Below are 20449 nucleotides of genomic sequence, written 5' to 3'. Positions count from 1 at the left end.
TTGTAGAGACAGGATCTGGTTATATTGCCCAGGCTGGTCTTGAACTCCTGGCCTCAAGCAACCTCCCACCTTAACCTTCCAAAGTGCAGGGATTACAGGCATGAGACATCACACCGGGCTCTGTTCATTGCATCTTAAATGAATTTAAAGCAAATGGGAAATTAAGCCTAGATAAGGCAAGTAAGCTACTATCGTAAAAAGTAAAGTGGAATGATCTGTATTTTATTTTTTGATCTTCCATATTCACAACTGAGAATTAGTTCTGCAAATAAAATCCCACGTCACAGAAAAGACCTGTATAACTAAGTTATTTCTAAACCTCACATATCCCACCTAGTTGCAACAAGTAATCTACAACTAACAGTGTTGCACAAGACGCCAAGTTTTTGGTTCCTATCCATTTAACAGTTATTCCCTCCTACAAAAAGAATAGCATCATTTGCATATCAGGATGTAAAGACATGAGAAAGATGTAGCGCTTTTTGCCTAACCCTAATTCAGAGAAACTTAAACTCCTCAAGCACTCATGAAAAAAAACAAAGATATTCTAGAATTTGAAAGATGACAGAAGTGAGAATGATATGTGAGTTTCAATTCCTTTCTTCCCTTTTTACCGTCAAGTTACTTTTTATATACTTGCTTATTTGCTCTAAAGCAGTGATTCACAAACTGTGGTTCCTGGACCAGAAACACCAACATCACCTGGGAACTCACAGAAATGCAAATCCTTAGGTAGGGGTCTAGCAGTTTCCTAGCAGTAAAGATATTAAAAAGTGTTTCAGGTGATTCTGATACATGCTAAAGTTTATGGAACCACTCCTCTAAAGAGACTCCATAAGACAGGAATAGACTTTTAGCATTTAAAGTTCCAGGAACATAATATATTACACTCAATGAACGTTGTAACTCCTTTTGCCTCTATTACATGCATAAGATAGAGGGTTAAAAAAAGAAATTATTTATGCACACTGTACATTTTCTTAAAGCTCCTAAGTTATTATTTTCTATCAACCACATCTTCACCTTTCCTTTACTATTTTTAAAAAACAAGAAATGGTTTCTCTCAAGTTAATTATATCCATAACCACACTGTCAGCAAACAAACCATTCAGCAAAAAACTTAACAGGCCAAGTGTGGTGGCTCATGACTGTAATCCCAGCACTTTGGGAGGTCAAGATGAGAGGACTGCTTGAAGCCAGGAGTTTGAGAACAGCCTGGGCAACACAGCGAGACCATGTCTCTACAAGAAAAATTTAAAATTAGCTAGGTGCAGTGGAGCATACCTGTAGTCCTAGCTAACTTGGAAGGTTGAGGAAAGAGGACTGCTTGAGCCCAGGAGGTCAAGGCTGAAGAGAGCTATAATATTATCATGCCACTGCACTCCAGTCTGGATGACAAAGCAAGAACCTTTCTCTAAAACAAAAAATAAAAATAGTACTGAACTTAATTGGACCAACAACAATAAAAGAGATCAGAGTAGGCGATCTAATTAAAGGGAAAAAAGGAAAAAAAGTCTACACTGTGTCCCAAGGTCATTAACATTTAGTACTGTATAGTGAGAACTATTGGTCTCTAAGTAGGATTATCAAAACATTTCATGAATTGTTAAGAATGGTATCTACATCAAATCAAAGAAATAAAAAAGACGAAAAGTAACCAAAAGTGCTTTGATAATTCAGAAAGTCATGGAATTAGTCAGAATGCCAGCTCTTGATCTGTGCTAGCTGAGATTTTATTGTGTGTGTGTGTTTTTAGAAAGAGAGTTTTAAACTAACTCTCTATAGAGAAGAGTACACTTAAAAATATTGAGGTACTTACTTAAAATTTCATCTATATTCTCTGTATCAAGACTTGTTATTTCAGTTGTTACAGGAGTAAAAACCCAAGTTACCTGAAAATTTAAAAAATGAGAAATTAATAAATGTGTCCACAAAAGGCAAATACATAAAAGCGGAAAGTCTAAAAATAAAGTTGATTCCACTTGTTCCTTAGAAAATTATATATCAACTGAATTGAATCTTTATTATCTAGTCTAATCTTTCACTAGATAAATGAAATAGGAGAAATACTAGCTTCTCAAACCTAGAAATTGATCAAATAAAACTTTCTATACTTGCAAATATACAAAATAGCTTCTAAGGAATTAGGAAAACTGAGAATATACATATCTTATCAAATTAATACTTTCAAGAACTTTATAGCGCCACAAGAAAAAATGTATGAGTTTATCAGTGTTTCAAGTATAAATATGAAAACCAAAGCTAAGTCTGCTGATTCTATCCTGCCATGTTTCTAAGACAGAAGAAAATTATGAAGAATGCAAGAAAGACTTTTGCAAGTTGTAAACCAAAAGCCCTTCCTGTATAATTTTCACTTATTGGTGATAACAATGTGTTACATGAGAGGCTATTAAAAAGAAAATAAGAATGTTTTTGCATTTCAATGAACCTGAAATCCAAAATTAAAGTTTATCAAAGAAAATCTTAGCCTACCATCGGCAAAACAAAGAAAATATAAAATTTTAAACTAAACTAGCAAATATTTACTTATTTTAAAAAGTAAAATTTAGTGTATTTTATTTTTAGTTTCCAACTTTAATCACTTGGTACTTGCTGCCTGGAGAGTTTTTTTGTTTGAAATAGAGTTTGTGTATGGAAATTGACTTACTAAATCATTGCTTTTTACTGAATGACAACTAACGTCAGGCTCTCATCAAAGTGCTGAAGATTATTCCTTTGCCCACCCATTTCCTGAATACTTCAGCACTTACAACAGACTTAAAACTTTTATAATTCACCAACAATTCAATCTAAATGCTATAAAGAGATACAATGATGCTAGTATATAAATAAGCCCAGCTAAATTTTAAAAATATTTCTGGGCTGGGTGCGGTGGCTCATGCCTGTAATCCCAGAACTTTGTGAGGCTGAGGCGGGCAGATCACGAAGTCAAGAGATTGGGACCATCCTGGCCAACATGGTGAAACCATATATATATGTATATTATACAAAAATTATTATATAGTATAATTATATATTATATGTAATATAATTATATAATGTATTCTATATAATTATATATTATATATATATTTCTATAGACTTATTCTTTTCTTAGGAAAGGCCTAAGGATAATAGTAAGTCTTATTTTTAAATTACTGTAACGGTGTAGCCAATAACTATCACGTCTGTTAGCAACCAATAAATTATACTCTCCTAAAAGTAGGCTAAATAATTGCAAATCTCTAAATATTTGACTTATAAAACTAATTTCATTATTTTCAGTGTCTCAAACATTAACTGTAAAGATCAGACTTCCCTCACTAGTCATTAGTTACTACTGATGGGGTTTAGGACACATTACTCCAAAATACAGCATGTTGGCATTTGAGGAAACAGCAGAAGCAAAAAGGTCTCCCTGACCTTCTCCTGCCCTTCTCCCCTAAAACAGGTCATAAAATAATTCTCTGACATTTCTCTAAAGTAGGTCTTAAGACTCCCCCTAAAACCTCTAGACCCTGAGAAAAGGAATATCCCAATCTCTGAGGACACAGAGATGCCAAGAAGAATCTGAACTAACAGTTCCCTCAGTTTATTACTATTAGATCATACCCGCTTTGTCCAGTCGTATGTCTGTACAACTGTTCACTCTTCATCAACCTATGAATTTTTAAAGTTTTTCCCACTTCTTTGGGTTGTAATTTCTGAAGGCTCCCATGTCATGTAAAACTTATATTAAATAAATTTGTATGCTTTTCTCTTGTTAGTCTACCTTTTATTATAGGAGTCTCATATATGACCTAGAGATGGGTAAGAAATCTTTTCTACTCTACATTATCAATGTCTTCATAACAGATTCTGCCTTCATAAGTATCTGACCAGTTCTACATAACTGTGGATCCCAATAATATTGGTAACAGCAAGATTTTACACTTGTGTGCTAAAGAAAAACTCAAGAAGGCAGAAAAATATTATCATAGAACAATGAAGTTGGCATTATCAAAGTCAAGTCATTAAATAATTCAATAATATTTACAGTGTCTACTAGGTACTGAGGGCACAAATGCATACAGCATGGTGTGTGTTGCCTCAAATCTGGGTAAGTGGGATATCCATTGCTCAAACATCTATCATTTCTTTGTGTTGGGCTCCAAATCTACTCTTTTGGTTATTCTGAAATATTTTTGAAGAGTTAATTATCATCTATCAAAACATGTAGAGAGAATGAATATATGTTTAAAATCTAAAGTTAATAGTTTTTTACTAGCTGGGCACAGTGGCTCATGCCTACAATCCCAGCACTTCGGGAGGCCAAGGCAGGAGAACCCCTTGAGGCCAGAAGTTCAAAGACCAGCCTAGGCAACATAGCAAGACCCTGTCTCTACAAAAAAACTTAAAAAATTAGCCAGGCATGGTGGCACATGCCTGTATTCCTAGCTACTGGGGAGGCTGAGGCCACTGGATCACTTGAACCCAGAAGTGTGAGTTTGCAGTGAGCTATGATTGTGCCACTGCACTCCAGCCTGGATGACAGAACAGGACCCTGTCTCACAAAAAAAAAAAAAAAAGAGAGAGAGAGAGAGAGAGAGACAGGGAAATTGCATTTTATCTTGAAACACTTACATGGGAAAAACATTTACATGCTAAGTAATGGCAAAAATGAGGCAATGATCAATTTGGCTGTATTAAATCGATAACTATTACTTTAAACACACTGTGCTAATAAATATGCAAGTGGTAAGATTGGTATTTTGCTAACAGTTCTGTTTGTTAAGAGGGCCCAAAGCAAGAAAACTCTCTGACCCAGTAATCTCTGCTCCCTGTAGGGTGTAAAGGAGGCATTTTCCTGTTAGCTTATCATTAACATTTCTATTAATATGCAGTATGAAGGGAAAGACGTGTTGTTTATTTGAACTATTAGTAAGCTCCACTAGTCTGACAAATTGTTTCTTTTCATGTCAGCCCTGGGCAGCAACAAGATTCTCCCAGGAAAACATCTTCATGTGTCAAATGCTATAGTGCTTAAGTAAAATAAAGTATGACTCCAGACCATAAAGCTTTTGATAGGGATCATTAATATTTTTTTCAATTTAGACTTGAATAAAACTTCTAAATTTATGTTAAAAACAAAAACATATAGAAATTTTCATAGATCTCAATAGTTATGAAGAATATAGTCTCTAATGATGAAATATTTAGACAACATATACAAATATACAGATATGAACTTAGGAAGTATTTTACAACTTGGTCATTCTCTCCAGTTTATTAGCTCATTTTCTTGCCAAGAAAGCAGAGCAGAGTGGCATCTTTAATCATCTCCCATAATTCACTAGATAAGTCCTCCATGCATTTACTATACCAACTACTACATTTCAGCCTAGTGACGGGATCTTATATAAAAAGGCATACGAGTAAAATGGCAAATACCATACCCAAATTCGCTTAAAAGACTAATAAAGTTGAAAGGCTAGCTTTCAATAACAGGAGCTTCTTCAGCAAGGAAAGAATATTTTCGTCCGTTAGATGGTTATTAAAAGTTTGGACCTTCCCCGCTCTGAAAACCGAGAGTACTTTCTATAGGGTGTTAACATATTATTACATCTTAAAGAAACAAATTAATTCCATCCTTAAATCAGTTATTTGTGCTGGTGTCTTACTTCCTCCAACAGACTGAGAGTACCTTGAAAGTAGAGACCACTTTATTCAATTTTGTATCCCACAGATCACTGTACCCTGTTTGTACACAAGAAACATTCAAATATGAACTAAATGAATGACTAGATGGATGAATAGGTAGATGATGCTAACACACTAAGAATTTAGAGAGACGATATTGGATATGAGAAGTAGGAGGAAAAGGTCCCGAAATGTAAATTGAGAACAAACATTTTAACATGTTTGAGGAAAATGAGGTTATCAAATAAAAATAAAGTCTATATTATAATTTGGTTTTAAATATATAATAGCAAAAAGCACACCACTTGGTGATGAGTCACAGACTTAAAAGGAATCTCACAAAGGATCTTCCCACCTATTGCAGAAACCCCTCTTCATCACTACTTAACAGTTGCCATAAACCCCTAGTAATTTCTTCTGGTTCCCCCAGCTGTTCTTTGGTATGATTTCCAGACACTTCAGCACATACAGTCACACTGCATAACAATGTTTTGGTTAATGAGAGGCTACATATATGACAGTGGTCCCATAAGATTATAATGAAGCTGAAAAATTCCTGGAGCCTCTTGATGTTTTGATAATCCTGACCCTGTGTAGGTCTAGGCTAATGTGTGTGTTTTTGTCTTGGTTTTCAACAAAAAAGCTAAAAAGAAAAAAATATTTTAATAAAAAAAGCAAATAGAATGAGGTTATAAAGAAATATGCTTTTGTACAGCTATGTAATGTGCTGGTATTTTAACCTCCATATTATTATAAAAGAGTCAGAAGTTAAAAATTAAAACATATAGTTAAAAAGTTACAGTAAGCTCAAGTTAATTTAGTATTAAAGAAAAAAGATATTTTAAAATAAGTTTAGTATTACCTAAGTCTGCTGTGTTTATAAAGGCTATAGTAATGTACAGTAATAACCTAGGCCTTCTCATTCACTCATCACTCACTGACTCACCCACAGCAACTTCCAGTCCTGCAAGTTTCATTCATGTTAAGTGCCCTATATATGTATATAACTTTTTTATCTTTTATACTATATTTTTACTGTGTCTTTTCTATATTTAGATACACAAATACCATTGTATTACAATTGTCTACAATATTCAGTAACATACTATACAAGCAGCCTAAGAGTAATAGGCTATTCCATATAGCCCAGATGTGTAGTAGGCTATACCATCTAGGTTTGTGTAAATATATTCTATAACATTTGCACAATGACGAAATTACCTGACACATTTCTCAGAACATATCCCCATCATCAAGCCATGCGTTACTGTACTATATACTTGAAAACTGCTAAGAGATTCTATAATAAATACTCTCACAACAATAAAAAAATATGTGAGGTGATAGATATGGTAATTAGCTTGATGTAATCATTTAACAATATATATATATATCAAAATATCTCATTGTACATCATAAATATACACAATTTTTGTCAATTATACCCTAATAAAGCTGGGCAGCAGAAGAAAGCAAATCAACCATAAATTACCACAAAACAGAAGAAGAGTTATATTACATTAGTGGATAAAAATTTGACACTTCTTGTATGGAATTATAATTTGAGGTTGTTAATTCAGTCATGAAAATAAATGATTTGAGACTTTCAGGACTAGAGGCTAATAAAACGTCAGATAAAACAGGTTATCAAATACTACTTCTGTTAATAAGATTTCTAATTCATAGAAGCATTAGCTAGGCATCAAGTGTAATTTCTTAGAATATCCTAGTAAATGAGTTTAGAAAACCAGAAGTATTTCTAGTGAGTTTGTTTATTTAAAGCTCAATATCTTAAAACCTTGATATTTCAAGTGTGGTCTTTGAAACTGCCACATTGGTATCACCTACGAGCTTGTGAGAAATAGAGAATACTAGGCCCCACTCCAGACCTACTGAATGAGAAGCTCCATTCCAGTAAGATGCCCAGTTGATTCCTATGCACACTAAAGTTCAGGAACACTGTTTTGGAAATAAATTTTTTTTTTTACTCTAGGAGCAAGCGTGTAAATGCATTTTAAACTCTGTACGATGTTTTTGATCCTCAAATATGAACACAAGTACAAGTAAGACTCACCTGTGACAACGCATTGACACGCAAATTGCTGTGCTTTTAGAAAAATGTAGAATGAATCTGTAACCTATCAGAGATGTACATAGATGTTAATTTTTTAAAGTATACTGTCTTCTGCTAAAAAAAATAGCTTAAACAGATATTTCTGCATGAAATCACTGTCATAAAATAGAAGCTTCGATAGGGGACATTTCTTTCCCTGTGGCACTACTGTTCTCAGTTGGCAGTACATCTGCTAGGCATTCTGCTGCAATAGCTTAGTGTATTTTTGCTAAATCTTTCACTGACTTGCCTTTCTGTTGGGAGATTCTCAGAGCCCTTTCTTTACAAACTATGCTTCTCCTATAGCAAAAAACAAGCAATGGACCAGACAACAGTTATCTTCCATTTCTAATCTAGATTGACAAGTCAGCCTACCATCTGCCAAGTCCCAATGCCCTGAGACCTAGGCTGCTTCTCCTCCCTGGGGGCCACTTCTCTGACTCCAATCAGTCCACTCTTACTTTCAGTTTTGCATTAAGCTGGCAGGCAAGAGAAGTATAAAGGTTTCCAGTTGGCTTCAAGGAGCAGGAGATGTTGAAATGTCCCTGGAGAAAAGAAGTTGAAGCTGACAGGAACTATAAGGGCCTTGAAGTTGGGTATCAATCAAGGCACATCTCACACTATTCACATTCCCAGAAGCATTATAATGAACTAGAAGTTCAAAGAGAGGGGAAAAATAGGACTAAATATAGAATAACACTGGGAAACTACTTTAACCCTTAAATTGTTCAGCAGTACAACCTTACTATAGCATCGGCGCAACCCATCTTGGTCATGTGAGAACCAATCTGCATTTATAAAGAAACACTAGAAGAATTATAAGATTTCTTCATTAAATAAGTCAAAATATGATGCAGAAATTTGAGAAAACAAATATCATACCCCCAAAAAGTTCAAATATAGATAATACAAACCCTTAATCTCAAATTCTGCCAATAAAAACAATCATGGACAAATAAAAAAAAAAAATCTGTTGCAATTCATACTTTTTCTTAAATTTTAGTTATTTGATCATGCATGAATTTCAATTAAAAACTGATGTTATCTGTGTTTCGTTCTTCAGTGTATTTAAAATTGAGATTAACTAATTTACCTGGAATAGACAATGTATTTTTCTCTGACCTTCGAAGAGGATATTTTTGTTACAAAAAGCTTTTCAGAGCTGGGGGTGAACTTCTCAATGTGTGGAAAAAATTATTCTCTTAAAATCACCACATTTTGTTCTTCTAAAACTCAAACTTCTAGCAATGGCAGTGCTAACAAAGCATGGGAATTGAAGAGAAGTCAAGATAAGAATTGTGACCATTCTACTTTGTGCTGCACTGTCATTCTTACCCAGGATACTTGATGAGAGAACGTTACCTTAAGAGAATCTACATACATGTTGGTACATACATCTTTTGTTCACTTACTCATTCCACAAATATTTCACTGAGTCATCACAGTGTCAACATGCTAGACACTGTGAAAAACATAATTTGTACATGGTTACATTAATCTTATGAACTTCATTTTCACATTAAAAATAAGAGAGAGAAAGAAGGTTCTCTCATTCAAATATTTTAAGAGTCATCCATAATTCCTGCAAAGTCATTATATACTCTCTAAAGAAGATAACTGCTGGGCATTAAACCATGAGATTACTTGTATGTCAGTACTCTCTTTTTGCCTGGGCTTTCATGAAGCTTTGAATTAAATTTAGTGCAGAATGAACGTGTATCCACACTGTTACTGAACAATCTTTTAACATCACTAAAAGTGGGACAACCAAGTATTCTGCTTCTTGATGGGATGCAAATACAAAAGAGAAAGCACCACTTGTAAATATTCTTAACAACAACCAATTTGAACATTATCTCAATCTAATCGAGTCCAAGAAGCTAGTGCATAAGAAACGGTGGCTACGGAGAAACATTTTGTAAAATGACACCATGAGGATGCAAGCTGCCATATCAGATGACAGGAAATTTTACAGAAAACAATGGTAGCCTATCTTCATTTGGCCTCCCCACAGAAGTAGACTCTGAGACAAGGATTTAAGTACAAGGAGTCAAGTATTTGGGAGATAAAGGAGGAGCAGAGAAGCAAGACAGGGACAGAAACTCAGGCAATATACTATAGCAGGTGAGCTATAGTATTGGTATACTAAACTTTGGAAATACCAATGTTTTCATTAACTTTTAAACAATTTTTCAAAGTTTATATTCAACAGATTGTGGTACCTCCTAAATTATATAATTTTTTTTTTTTTTTTTTTTTTTTGAGACAAGATCTTGCTTTGTCACCTAGGCTGGAGTGCAGTGGCATGATCTCGGCTCACTGTGACCTCCACCTCCTGGGCTCTAGCAATCCTCCCACCTCAGCCTCCCAAGTAGCTGGGACTACAGGCATGTGCCACCACATCCAGCTAACATATAACAATCTTTAGCCCTTTTACTAGCTGTTGCTGTTGGCACACACATTTCTATACTTCAAAGTATGAGGAAAATATCTCCTGTATGTCAAAGAATGCCTTTATTTCATTACTAAACATGTGGCCCTGACTGTTTTTGGGTGAGTAAATGGCCTTTAAGGAAAAACTGTCTTCAGTGAAACCTTGGGTTACTTATTTTCCACATTCACTTAGTTCCAGAATTACTCTAAGACTTCCTAGTTTCTTATTCTTAAGTAGAGTACTGTACATATTCTTGGGTAAAAATATTTTCATTACCAAATCCCCTAATGATTCTATCACTATATACATCCCAAGTATTAATCCACTGCTGACTTTAAAGATCTGTATTTTTTGGCTGGGCACAGTAGCTCATGCCTGTAATCCCAGCACTTTGGGAGGCCGAGGCAGGCAGATCACCTGAGGTCAGGAGTTCGAGAGCAGCCTGGCCAACAGGGTGAAAACCTGTCTCTACTAAAAATACAAAACATTAGCAGGGCATGGATGCGAATGCCTGTCATCCCAGCTACTTGGGATGATGAAGCAGGAGAATTACTAGAACCTGGGAGGCGGAGATTGCTGTGAGCCGAGATCGTGCCATTGCACTCCAGCCTGGGCAATAAGAGCGAAACTCCTGTCTCCAAAAAAAATAATAAACCTCTGTGTTTTAAAAGTTACATGGTTACTTCTAACCAAACTAATTCTAAATATCAATCAGAAGTAGTCCTTGAGAGGCCATATACTTGTTGAGGTGCCTATCCTAATTAATGATCATTAGAAGAATCTTTAATGCTGCCCCATCTGCCACATACTGTTTTAACTAGCTTTGTAAAGCAAACAGATTTATCTCTCATTTAGTCTAAAATACCTCCAGTGACAGTTTCAAAGCTTTCTTACATATTAAGGGTCACTAAGGTTGATCTTCATCACTACCACGTAGTAGTTCAGCTTTCTAAGCACTTTTGCCAAAAAGCTAATCAGAGAATGACCTTGGTGTGTTAAAAGGAAATCTGAATTTAGGAATCTATCTCCTTTGCTCACATCTGTCCTCACTTTTGTACTTGCTGTGAGATTGAGGTACAGAAAGAAGAAATACACACTGGCACAATTAGGAATATACTATTTACTTTAATCCTCAAGACCATTTGGGAGGTAGAGAGATAAGACCAACAAGCAGGGACAAAGGAAGAGAACTCATTTTTCTAAAAAACAGAACTAAAAAACAAAAAAAGTTCTCTTGCTCTCTCTTTTCTTCTTTTGAGATAGAGTTTTGCTCTTGCTGTCCAAGCTGGAGTGCAATGGCACGATCTTGGCTCACTGCAACTTTTGCCTCCCCGGTTAAAGCGATTCTCCTGCCTCAGCCTCCCAAGTAGCTGGGATTACAAGTGTGCACCACCACACCTGGCTAATTTTTTGTATTTTTAGTACAGACGAAGTTTCACCATGTTGGCCAGGCTGGTCTCAAACTCCTGACCTCAGGTGATCTGCCCACCTCTACCTTCCAAAGTTCTAGGATTACAAAAAGTTCTCTAACTCTTCATCTTCTGGAGCTTTGAGGCAGTCAATCAACCTTAGAGGTAAGAAGAGCAATCTTCCAAGTCCCTGAGTCATCCACAGCCTTAAAACCTTGAATCCTTCTGATTTTTAGATTTTTACAACATGTATTAATTAAAGTAATGGGGTATTGGATGTCCTTAATTTCCTAATGTTTGAACTTCATGCTGATTCTTTGAAATTGCCCACTGAATATATGCTCTGTTTGGGCTTTAATGAAGAGGTTGACAAACATTTCAAGCAATTTTAAGTGGTGATTTGGATCTGGTAACAGTTCATTTCAGCCAAGAGGCAAATGATTTAAAAATAAGTCCCCTGTAACAAACTCAAAACTTTCCAAGTATGGTTTCAAAGAGAGTATATGCTTACGTAATTCAAATTAAAAACTTCACATTCTACAGCCAAAGAGAAATTTAAAAGTAATGCATGATCAAGTTTTCTAAAAAAAAAAAAAAAAACTAAACAATTTGTCATTGTTTATTTCTGAATGTGAACCCTCATAAAAGCTTGTTTTTATAACTGTTACATACAATTAGTTGAGATTATTGTTAGGCAGGAATCTAGACCCAACATGGTGGTATCACCCGATATGGCAGGTCCTTTGTTAGGGCTTCCCACCCTTCACTTTCTGCTAAGACTTTCAGCGTGCGAAAAAAGCCCACGCCCGCCAAAAACACCCCACTCTGCGCAAACTCCTGGACATGTCATTCCTTAGAAATAGAAACCTAACTCAGGAAACCAAAACCTACAGACTCCGCCTACCTCACCCTATAAAAGGCCCCTGATACCTGCCCTGGGCACGACTTCCTCGGCCCTCCTCCTAGAGGACAGGTGAAACTCGCTCACGAGCCCAATAAAGGCTACCTCAGCTACCTCAGTTCTCATCTGCCTCATGTCTTCTTGCTGGGCTCCCCATTACATCACACTGGTGCCGAAAACCCAGGAGGAGACCTCTCCCTGGACCCCTGCCAGTTCGGGCAGGCTCTCCTCTCCCTGAGCCAGGACCTCCTCTCCAAGCTGGGAGCGCTTTCACCAAATCCAAGACTCAATTCGATCACTGCTGGGTACGTTTTCCCCCATCCTGCAGGCTCCGGGAGCCTGCCCGAAAACACGGCCGCGTCAGGGCTTCCCCCGTCCGCCCCTGTCGGTCACTTGTGACCCTGGCACCGGGGACTAGGAGACGTCCAACCTCCCCGGAAGCCACCATACCCCGCACTCCACATGGCAGTGGGAGGACGCTCCTGTTGCCTCTGGACTGCCTGCCTCAGGATCATGGGGGCTGCCCAGTTCAAACCGGACCGAAAATCCCCTCTGGGGTGCCTCTTGGCTAATCTCCAGACTTTAGGTCTCAGCCAAGACCTAAAACAAAAGCAGCTTATTTTCTTCTGCACAGTGGCATGGCCACAGTATAAATTAGATAATCAGTCTCAGTGGCCTGCAGAAGGCACTCTAGACTTTCATATCCTCACAGATCTGACCAACTTTTGCAAGAGGCTAGGCAAATGGTCCGAGGTACCCTACGTTCAGGCCTTCTAGGACTTGCGTTCCTGCCCAGACCTCTGTGCCCGATGTTCATTGGCCCAGGTCTTGCTCGCGAACTCTACTCCCTCAAGCAAGGAGAAGGACGATTCCTCCTCTTTCTCTGAGCCCCCTTATACTCTTTCCCTGCTCCTCCTTCGGTCCCCCGCTCAACCTCCCCCTTACACTGACTCGTCGTCATCTCCGTCCTCGTCGGCGCCACCCCTTCTCTCCACTCCTCCTGTGTCCCCACCAAACCTGACAGACCTTGTCTCTCCTACCTCTTCCTCCTCCTGTGTCCCCACCAAACCTGACGGACCCTGTCTCTCCTACCTCTTCCTCCTCCTCGCCTGTCTCAGCCCATACCTGGTCCAGGACCAACCTCCTGTGCCCCTTGCAGGAAGTGGCAGGCGCCGAAGGAGTGGTCCGGGTTCATGTGCCGTTTTCGCTGGCAAACCTGTCTAAGATTGGAGTGTGTAGGCTCTCTCTTGGCCAACCCCACTCTGTATATCAAAGAGTTCAGATACCTATGCCAGGCGCATGACCTCACCTGGCATGATCTCCATGTCGTTATGACCTCAACCCTGTCCCCTGAGGAATGGGAACGTATCCTAGCGGCAGCCAGGCAGCACGCTGACCAGGTTTATTTAACTGACCCCGCCATGCCAGTCGGGACCGAGGCGGTGCCCTCGGCCAAGCCCGACTGGGACTGCCAGGTTGGGCAGGCAGGCCGCCACCGCCAAGACATGATAGTCCAGTGCCTTCTTGCCGGCAGGCAGGCAGCCTCCAATAAGTCAGTCAACTTTGATAAATTAAAGGAGGTAGTCCAAGACTCAGATGAGAATCCGGCCGTTTTTCTTAACCGACTGACTGAGGCGCTCATTCAGTACACCCGCCTTGACCCTGCCTCCCCCACAGGAGGAACCGTCTTGGCTACGTACTTTATTTCTCAGTTGGCTTCAGATATCCGGAAAAAATTTAAAAAGGTGGAGGACGGCCCTCAAACTCCCATCCAGGATTTAGTCAAACTGGCCTTCAAAGTCTACAACTCCAGGTAGGAAGCAGCTGAGGCCCAGCGACAGGCCAGGCTAAAACAGAAGGTACAACTCCAAACCCAGGCCTTGGTAGCAGCCCTGAGGCTGGCTGGCTCCAGGAGCTCTCAGAGAGGAGGTACTCCCCGAGCGCCACTTGGTGCCTGCTTCAAGTGTGGCAACGAAGGCCACTGGGCCAAGCAGTGCCCCAACCCTAAGGAGCCAACTCGCCCCTGTCCGAGCTGTCGGCAGATAGGCCATTGGAAGTCAGACTGCCCCAACCTGAAGACGGTCGCTACGCCTCCACGTGACGACCCTCCTCCAGGTACTGGAGGCGTCTTCCAGCTCCTCGACACTAACGAAGATTGAAGAGGCCCAGACTCAGGAACCCCTCTTACTCTCGCCGAGCCCAGAGTTATGCTCCAGGTAGCGGGTTAGTCCATATCCTTCCTTATGGATACGGGGGCTACCTACTCTGTTTTGCCTTCCTTCAGTGGCCCCAGCCATCCCTCTGCTGTCATGGTCATGGGAATTGATGGCACTCCCTCCACCTACTGCCAGACTCCTCCTCTGTCTTGCCACCTGGATGGCTCCCTTTTCTCGTACTCATTTCTCATCATTCCTTCGTGCCCAGTCCCTTTGTTAGGATGAGACCTCCTCTCCAAGCCAGGGGACTCAGTTCACTTCTGGCCCAACCCCTCCCCGCACCTTGCACTCCTCTTTCCCCTCCTCTCACCTGATAAACCCCACCAGGCTGACACCCCACTCCTGTTTCCGGTCACCATTAACCCTAAGGTGTGGGACACCTCCACCCCGATCATTGCCCAGCACCATACTCCAGTCCGCATCCGGCTGAAGGACCCCTCCAAGTTTCCCTCTAGACCCCAGTTCCCTATTTCCCTTGAGCACCGATAGGGACTCAAACCCATCATCACGTGCCTGCTCCAGCAGCACATTCTGGTCCCTGCCAACTCACCATGCAATACTCCTATCCTGCCTGAACGGAAAAGCTCCGGGGCCTACCACCTCGTGCAGGATCTACGCCTCATCAATGACACAGTAGTACCCACCTTTCCAGTTGTTCCTAAGCCATATACACTTCTCTCACACATTCCCCCTGATACCACTCATTTTACTGTCCTTGACCTAAAGGATGCCTTCTTCACCATTTCCCTACATCCCAACTGTCACTTTCTGTTTGCCTTTACATGGGAAGATCCAGACACTCATATTTCTTCCCAGCTGACTTGGACTGTTTTGCCTCAAGGGTTCCAAGATAGCCCCCATTTTTTCAGACAGGCACTGGCACAGGATGTTAGCCTCTGTCCCCTTACCCACAGCACACTATTGCAATATGTAGATGACTTATTACTATGTAGTCCCTCCTGGGAGAGCTCTCTTGCGGATACTGCTACACTTTTAAATTTTCTTGGCGACCGAGGTTATCGGGTTACCCTGGCCAAGGCTCAGCTTTGCACCCCTTCTGTCACCTACCTATGCATACTCCTCACACCCACTACAAAAAGCCTCATGGCGGATAAAATAAGCCTCATCGAAACTCTCCAGCCTCCTCAGGATATGGAAGAGATCTTATCCTTCCTAGGACTGGTAGGGTATTTCAGGCATTGGATTCCCAACTTCGGGGTCGCAGCCAAGCCCCTCTAACAGGCTGCCAAGGAAGCACCTACCGGACCGCTGTCCAACCCCTCATTGGTTGCCAACTCTTTCAAGAAGCTTCAGGACTGTCTCCTTTCTGCCCCTGCTCTCTCTCTCCCCAACCCCCTTCGGCCTTTTCATCTATTCACTGAGGAGCGTCAAAAGGTAGCTACTGTCCTCCTAGCCCAGCCGGTTGGATCCACATACCAGGCTGTGGCCTATCTCTCCAAGCAGTTAGACCCCACGGTCCAGGGTTGGCAACCTTGTTTGCAAGCCCTGGCGGCTGCCACAGAACTTACCAAGGAGGCCCTCAAGCTCACCCTAGGACATTCTCTTACTGTCTACTCTTCTTACCGACTGTCAGATCTCATCACATACAAGTGTCTCAGCCACCTCACCCCATCCCGGCTTCAACAGTTCCACCTGCTATTCATTGAAAATCCTCACATCACCCTCACCACCTCACCCCCTCTAAACCCTGCTACCCTCTTGCCCACTCCAGGGTGCGATTCTGCCCCCGCACATTCCTGCCCGGAGGTTCTCATCACCTTGCCACCTGCCCACCTCGGTCTTTCTGAACAGCCATTAGAACACCCAGACCGTACCCTGTTCATGGACAGGAGTTGTCTTAACCCCTGATGGCCACTGGCAGGCGGCATACGCTGTTGTAACAGCAACCCAGACGGTCGAAACCAGGCCCCTTGCCTTTAGGCACCACCTCCCAGAAGGCTGAACTCACTGCCCTTACTAGTGCCTTACTTCTTTCCGAAGGGCAGAGACTCCAAATATGCCTACCTTATTGCACACACCCACTCCCTTCTGTGGCAAGAGCGTGGGTTCCTTACCACCAAAGGGACGCCAGTAGTCAATGGACCACTTATAAAGAGGCTGCTTGATGCTCTCCAGGCCCCCAAGGAGGTAGCCATCATCCACTGTAAAAGCCACCAGCATTCTAAGGACCCTGTGTCACAGGGTAACAACCTAGCTGATTCCACCGCACGGGCCACCGCCCTCACTTCCTCCCCTACCCCAGCGCCTTTACTCTTTCTTTCATCCACATATTCCCCCAACTACTCTCCCCAGGAGCTTCAAACCCTCATGGCCCATCCCAGTGCTACCCAGAGCGAGGATGGGTGGGTGTTCATTGACAGCCGAGTAGCGCTCCCTCAGACTCAGGCAGTGCTTATATCAACCGACATACATGGCTCTCTCCACATAGGGCCTAAGGCTATGTATAACTTCCTGGAATCCATCCTTCACCTCCCCTCACTGCAGGCCCAAATTAGGAAGGTACATCAGCAATGTGCACCTGTTCGGCTGCTAACCCCCAAGGTGGACTCAGGCACCCAGGGCCCACTCATCAGCTAAGGGGTCACCAGCCAGGGGAAGATTGGCAACTTGATTTTACCCACATGCCCCGCCATAAAAAATTCCGCTACCTGCTGACCCTGGTTGACACCTTCTCAGGATGGATCGAGGCTTTCCCAACCACCCGGGAAACTGCAGATGTCGCGGCAACCGCTCTCCTAGAGCACATCATCCCCAGGTTTGGTCTCCCACGAGCCATCCAATCGGACAATGGTCCGGCCTTCATTTCCAAACTCACCCAGCAGGTGGCGGCTGCACTCCAGATTACCTGGAAGCTCCACATTCCCTACCATCCACAGTCGTCTGAAAAGGTAGAACGCGCAAACGGTCTCCTTAAACTACATCTAACCAAACTGCCTCTCGTGGGTAACTCTCCTTCCCTTGGCTCTCACTCGTCTTAGGGCAGCTCCGCAGGCCCCCACAGGGCTCAGCCCTTTTAAGCTGCTGTATGGACGCCCATTCCTCTTCCAGGAGCTGCCAGCCCTCTCCCCTCCCTTAGGCTCCTACCTCCCTTACTTAACCCTCCTTCTCGAGCTTCTGAGAAAACACGCGGACCGGTGTCTCCCTGTACCCGCTTCTCCAACCCTCGAGAATCCCGCCATCGTAGCACCTGGAGACCTGGTCCTGGTCAAGCAGCTGCAACCCCGAGCCTTATCTCCACGGTGGGAAGGACCATACACCGTAATCCTCACCACTCCCACCGCTGCCAAGCTCCTTGGTCTTTCCTCCTGGTATCACCTGTCCCAGCTGAAAAAGGCACCCACCCAACATGATTCCAATTGGACCACTCAGGTTGTTACCCCTACCAAGTTACGACTCACACGCACAGGTAACGACCCTCTGCCTAACCTTCCTCGGCCATCTAGTCCTCCCAGGTCTAGATAAGACTCCTGCCCAAACTCCCCCCACCAATCCATTCCGATGGAGGTTCTACCTTACCAAGATCTGGACCCAGGGAGATCGCATGAGCTCCCTCACCATAGCCACAGTAGACTGCCAGCCTCAAGGGTGCCAAAGCCAAGAAACCCTTAATATCTCCTCCTTCCAGAGTATGCCCCAGAAGTACCCCTCTCTGTACCCAGTCATTTGTTTCACATATGATCAGACGAACAACACCTGTCGATCCACTTGGGTTGAAACCAGTGGAGGCTGCCCTTATCACTACTGCAACATGCACAAGACCATTCTGGATACCAAAGAAATCCTCTGGTAGCAGCCCACTTCCTCTGTGCGACTGACTAGGAGTGACAAGTATGACAAGTCTACATTCTTCCTCACCATCCCTGACCCTTGGGACTTGGGGTGGGTGTCAAGGGTTGAGACTTGATGAGGGACTTCAAGGGGTCCATGACTCTTATCCTGTGGCCCAACTCAGGATCTTTAGGGCCTACATCAGGGTCGTAAGCAGCCTTGTCAGCCTGGCCTCTGACACCAAACAACAGGAGAAAGCCATCTCAGCTATAGCCAACCCAGGCAGCAAGCTCCAGGACAGCAGCAACCCTTTTTCCTGGCTAACCTTAGTCAGGGAAGGGGCTCAAGTAGTACACATGGCCGGGGTACACAACATCTCTCGTTGTTTCCTGTGTGCAGCCTTGAATAAGCTCCCACTGGTTGTGGTACCCTTACCCAGCCCTTTTAACTCCTCTAACCTAACCCCCTCCTTTCCCCTTTCCGGCCGAACCCTGGGAGAGGCCCCCTTGTTCCAAGACCTGCTTAGGCAACAACTCCCCTTTTGCTACTCCACCCCCAATGCCTCCTGGTGCAACCAGACCGGATCTGCACCTCCAAATCTAACCGCCCCTCCAAGTGGGTATTTTTGGTGCAATTCCACCCTGTCAAAAACCATCCATGCTCCCAACACTACTCTATGCATTCCCATCTCCCTAGTCTCCAGCCTCACCCTTTACAGTGAGGCAAGGGCAGTATTCCTTCCATTGATGATCGGGGTCTCTTTAGCCTCATCCCTCATAGCCTCCGGCCTAGGAACCGGAGCCCTAACTCATTCTGTCCGGACCTCTCAAGACCTTTCAGCCCGATTACAGGTAGCAATCGAAGCTTCTGCGGAGTCCTTGGCCTCCCTCCAACGACAGATCACCTTGGTTGCCCAGGTGGCAGCCCAAAACTGTCGGGCACTCAACCTCCTTACGTCCTATAAGGGCGGCACCTGCATGTTCCTCAGTGAAGAATGTTGCTACTACATCAATGAGTCAGGACTGGTAGAAACCAGTCTCCTCACTCTAGAAAAGATTCGGGAAGGACTCCACCAGAAAAACCTTGGATCAGGGCCCTCACTTGGGTGGCGGCAGACGTCTATGGCCGGTTGGGTCCTACCCTTTCTAATCATTAGCTTCTTGCTACTCATAGCTCTCTGTGTCCTCCACTTCATCCAGGACCACATGAAAGAAGTCTCCCGGTCACTTTCAATCAGATGCTATCCACCCCTATACCCAAGTTCCGACCTCCGAAGAACCCCACGACGGCCTATATCAGCAGGAAGCAGCCAGATGAACACGTTGCCCCTTTTTCTTATTAGAAAGAGGTCGGAATGTTAGGCAGGAACCTAGACCCAACATGGCGGTATCACCCGATACGAATAACACTATCCAGAATAGTCTGACTCATGTAGAGCTCTGGCATTGGCTAATTAATCACGGTGTTACTAGGAGTGAAATTGATAGGAAGCCTACTGTATTCCTACTTAATTTATATAAGGAAAAAACTTGTAGGTTGAATGGACAAAAGACTAATTTGAATTATCAACTGAGAATCATGGCCCCTCAATCAATTTCCAGACTTGAGCCAGTTTATCGACCCAGAATCCCTTGAATGAAGGGGAGGCTGGGTCTCTTTGAGGAAGGACCCCACTACACTACCAACAATTTATGCAGTGAATCTTTCTCCCATCCTTCCCCAAGGAGACCTCCGGCCTTTTACCAGGGACACTGTGCATTGGGGAAAGGGAAATGATCAGACATTTTGGGGACTACTGGACACTGGATCTGAGCTGACATTGATTCCAAGGGACCCAAAATGCCATCATGGTCCTCCAGTTAAAGCAAGGGCTTATGGAAGTCAGGTTAATGGACTTTTAGCTCAGGT

General features: G+C 42.6%; 1 protein-coding gene across 1 annotated transcript in view; it reads right to left on the bottom strand.

Annotated features, from left to right (window-relative positions):
• ERP44 (endoplasmic reticulum protein 44) overlaps positions 1-20449 on the bottom strand; it is a 124263-nt gene that overhangs the window by 78758 nt on the left and 25056 nt on the right. The window contains exon 2 of the mRNA XM_031934117.1: positions 1820-1892. Coding sequence (XP_031789977.1) covers positions 1820-1892 — 73 coding nt within the window. The remainder of the gene's footprint in view (positions 1-1819; positions 1893-20449) is intronic.

Source organism: Piliocolobus tephrosceles, chromosome 14 (genome assembly GCF_002776525.5).
Source record: "Piliocolobus tephrosceles isolate RC106 chromosome 14, ASM277652v3, whole genome shotgun sequence".
Classification (NCBI taxonomy): domain Eukaryota; kingdom Metazoa; phylum Chordata; class Mammalia; order Primates; family Cercopithecidae; genus Piliocolobus; species Piliocolobus tephrosceles.
Note: the sequence above shows the minus strand (reverse complement) of the source record. Positions and strands in the feature narration are given on the sequence as shown.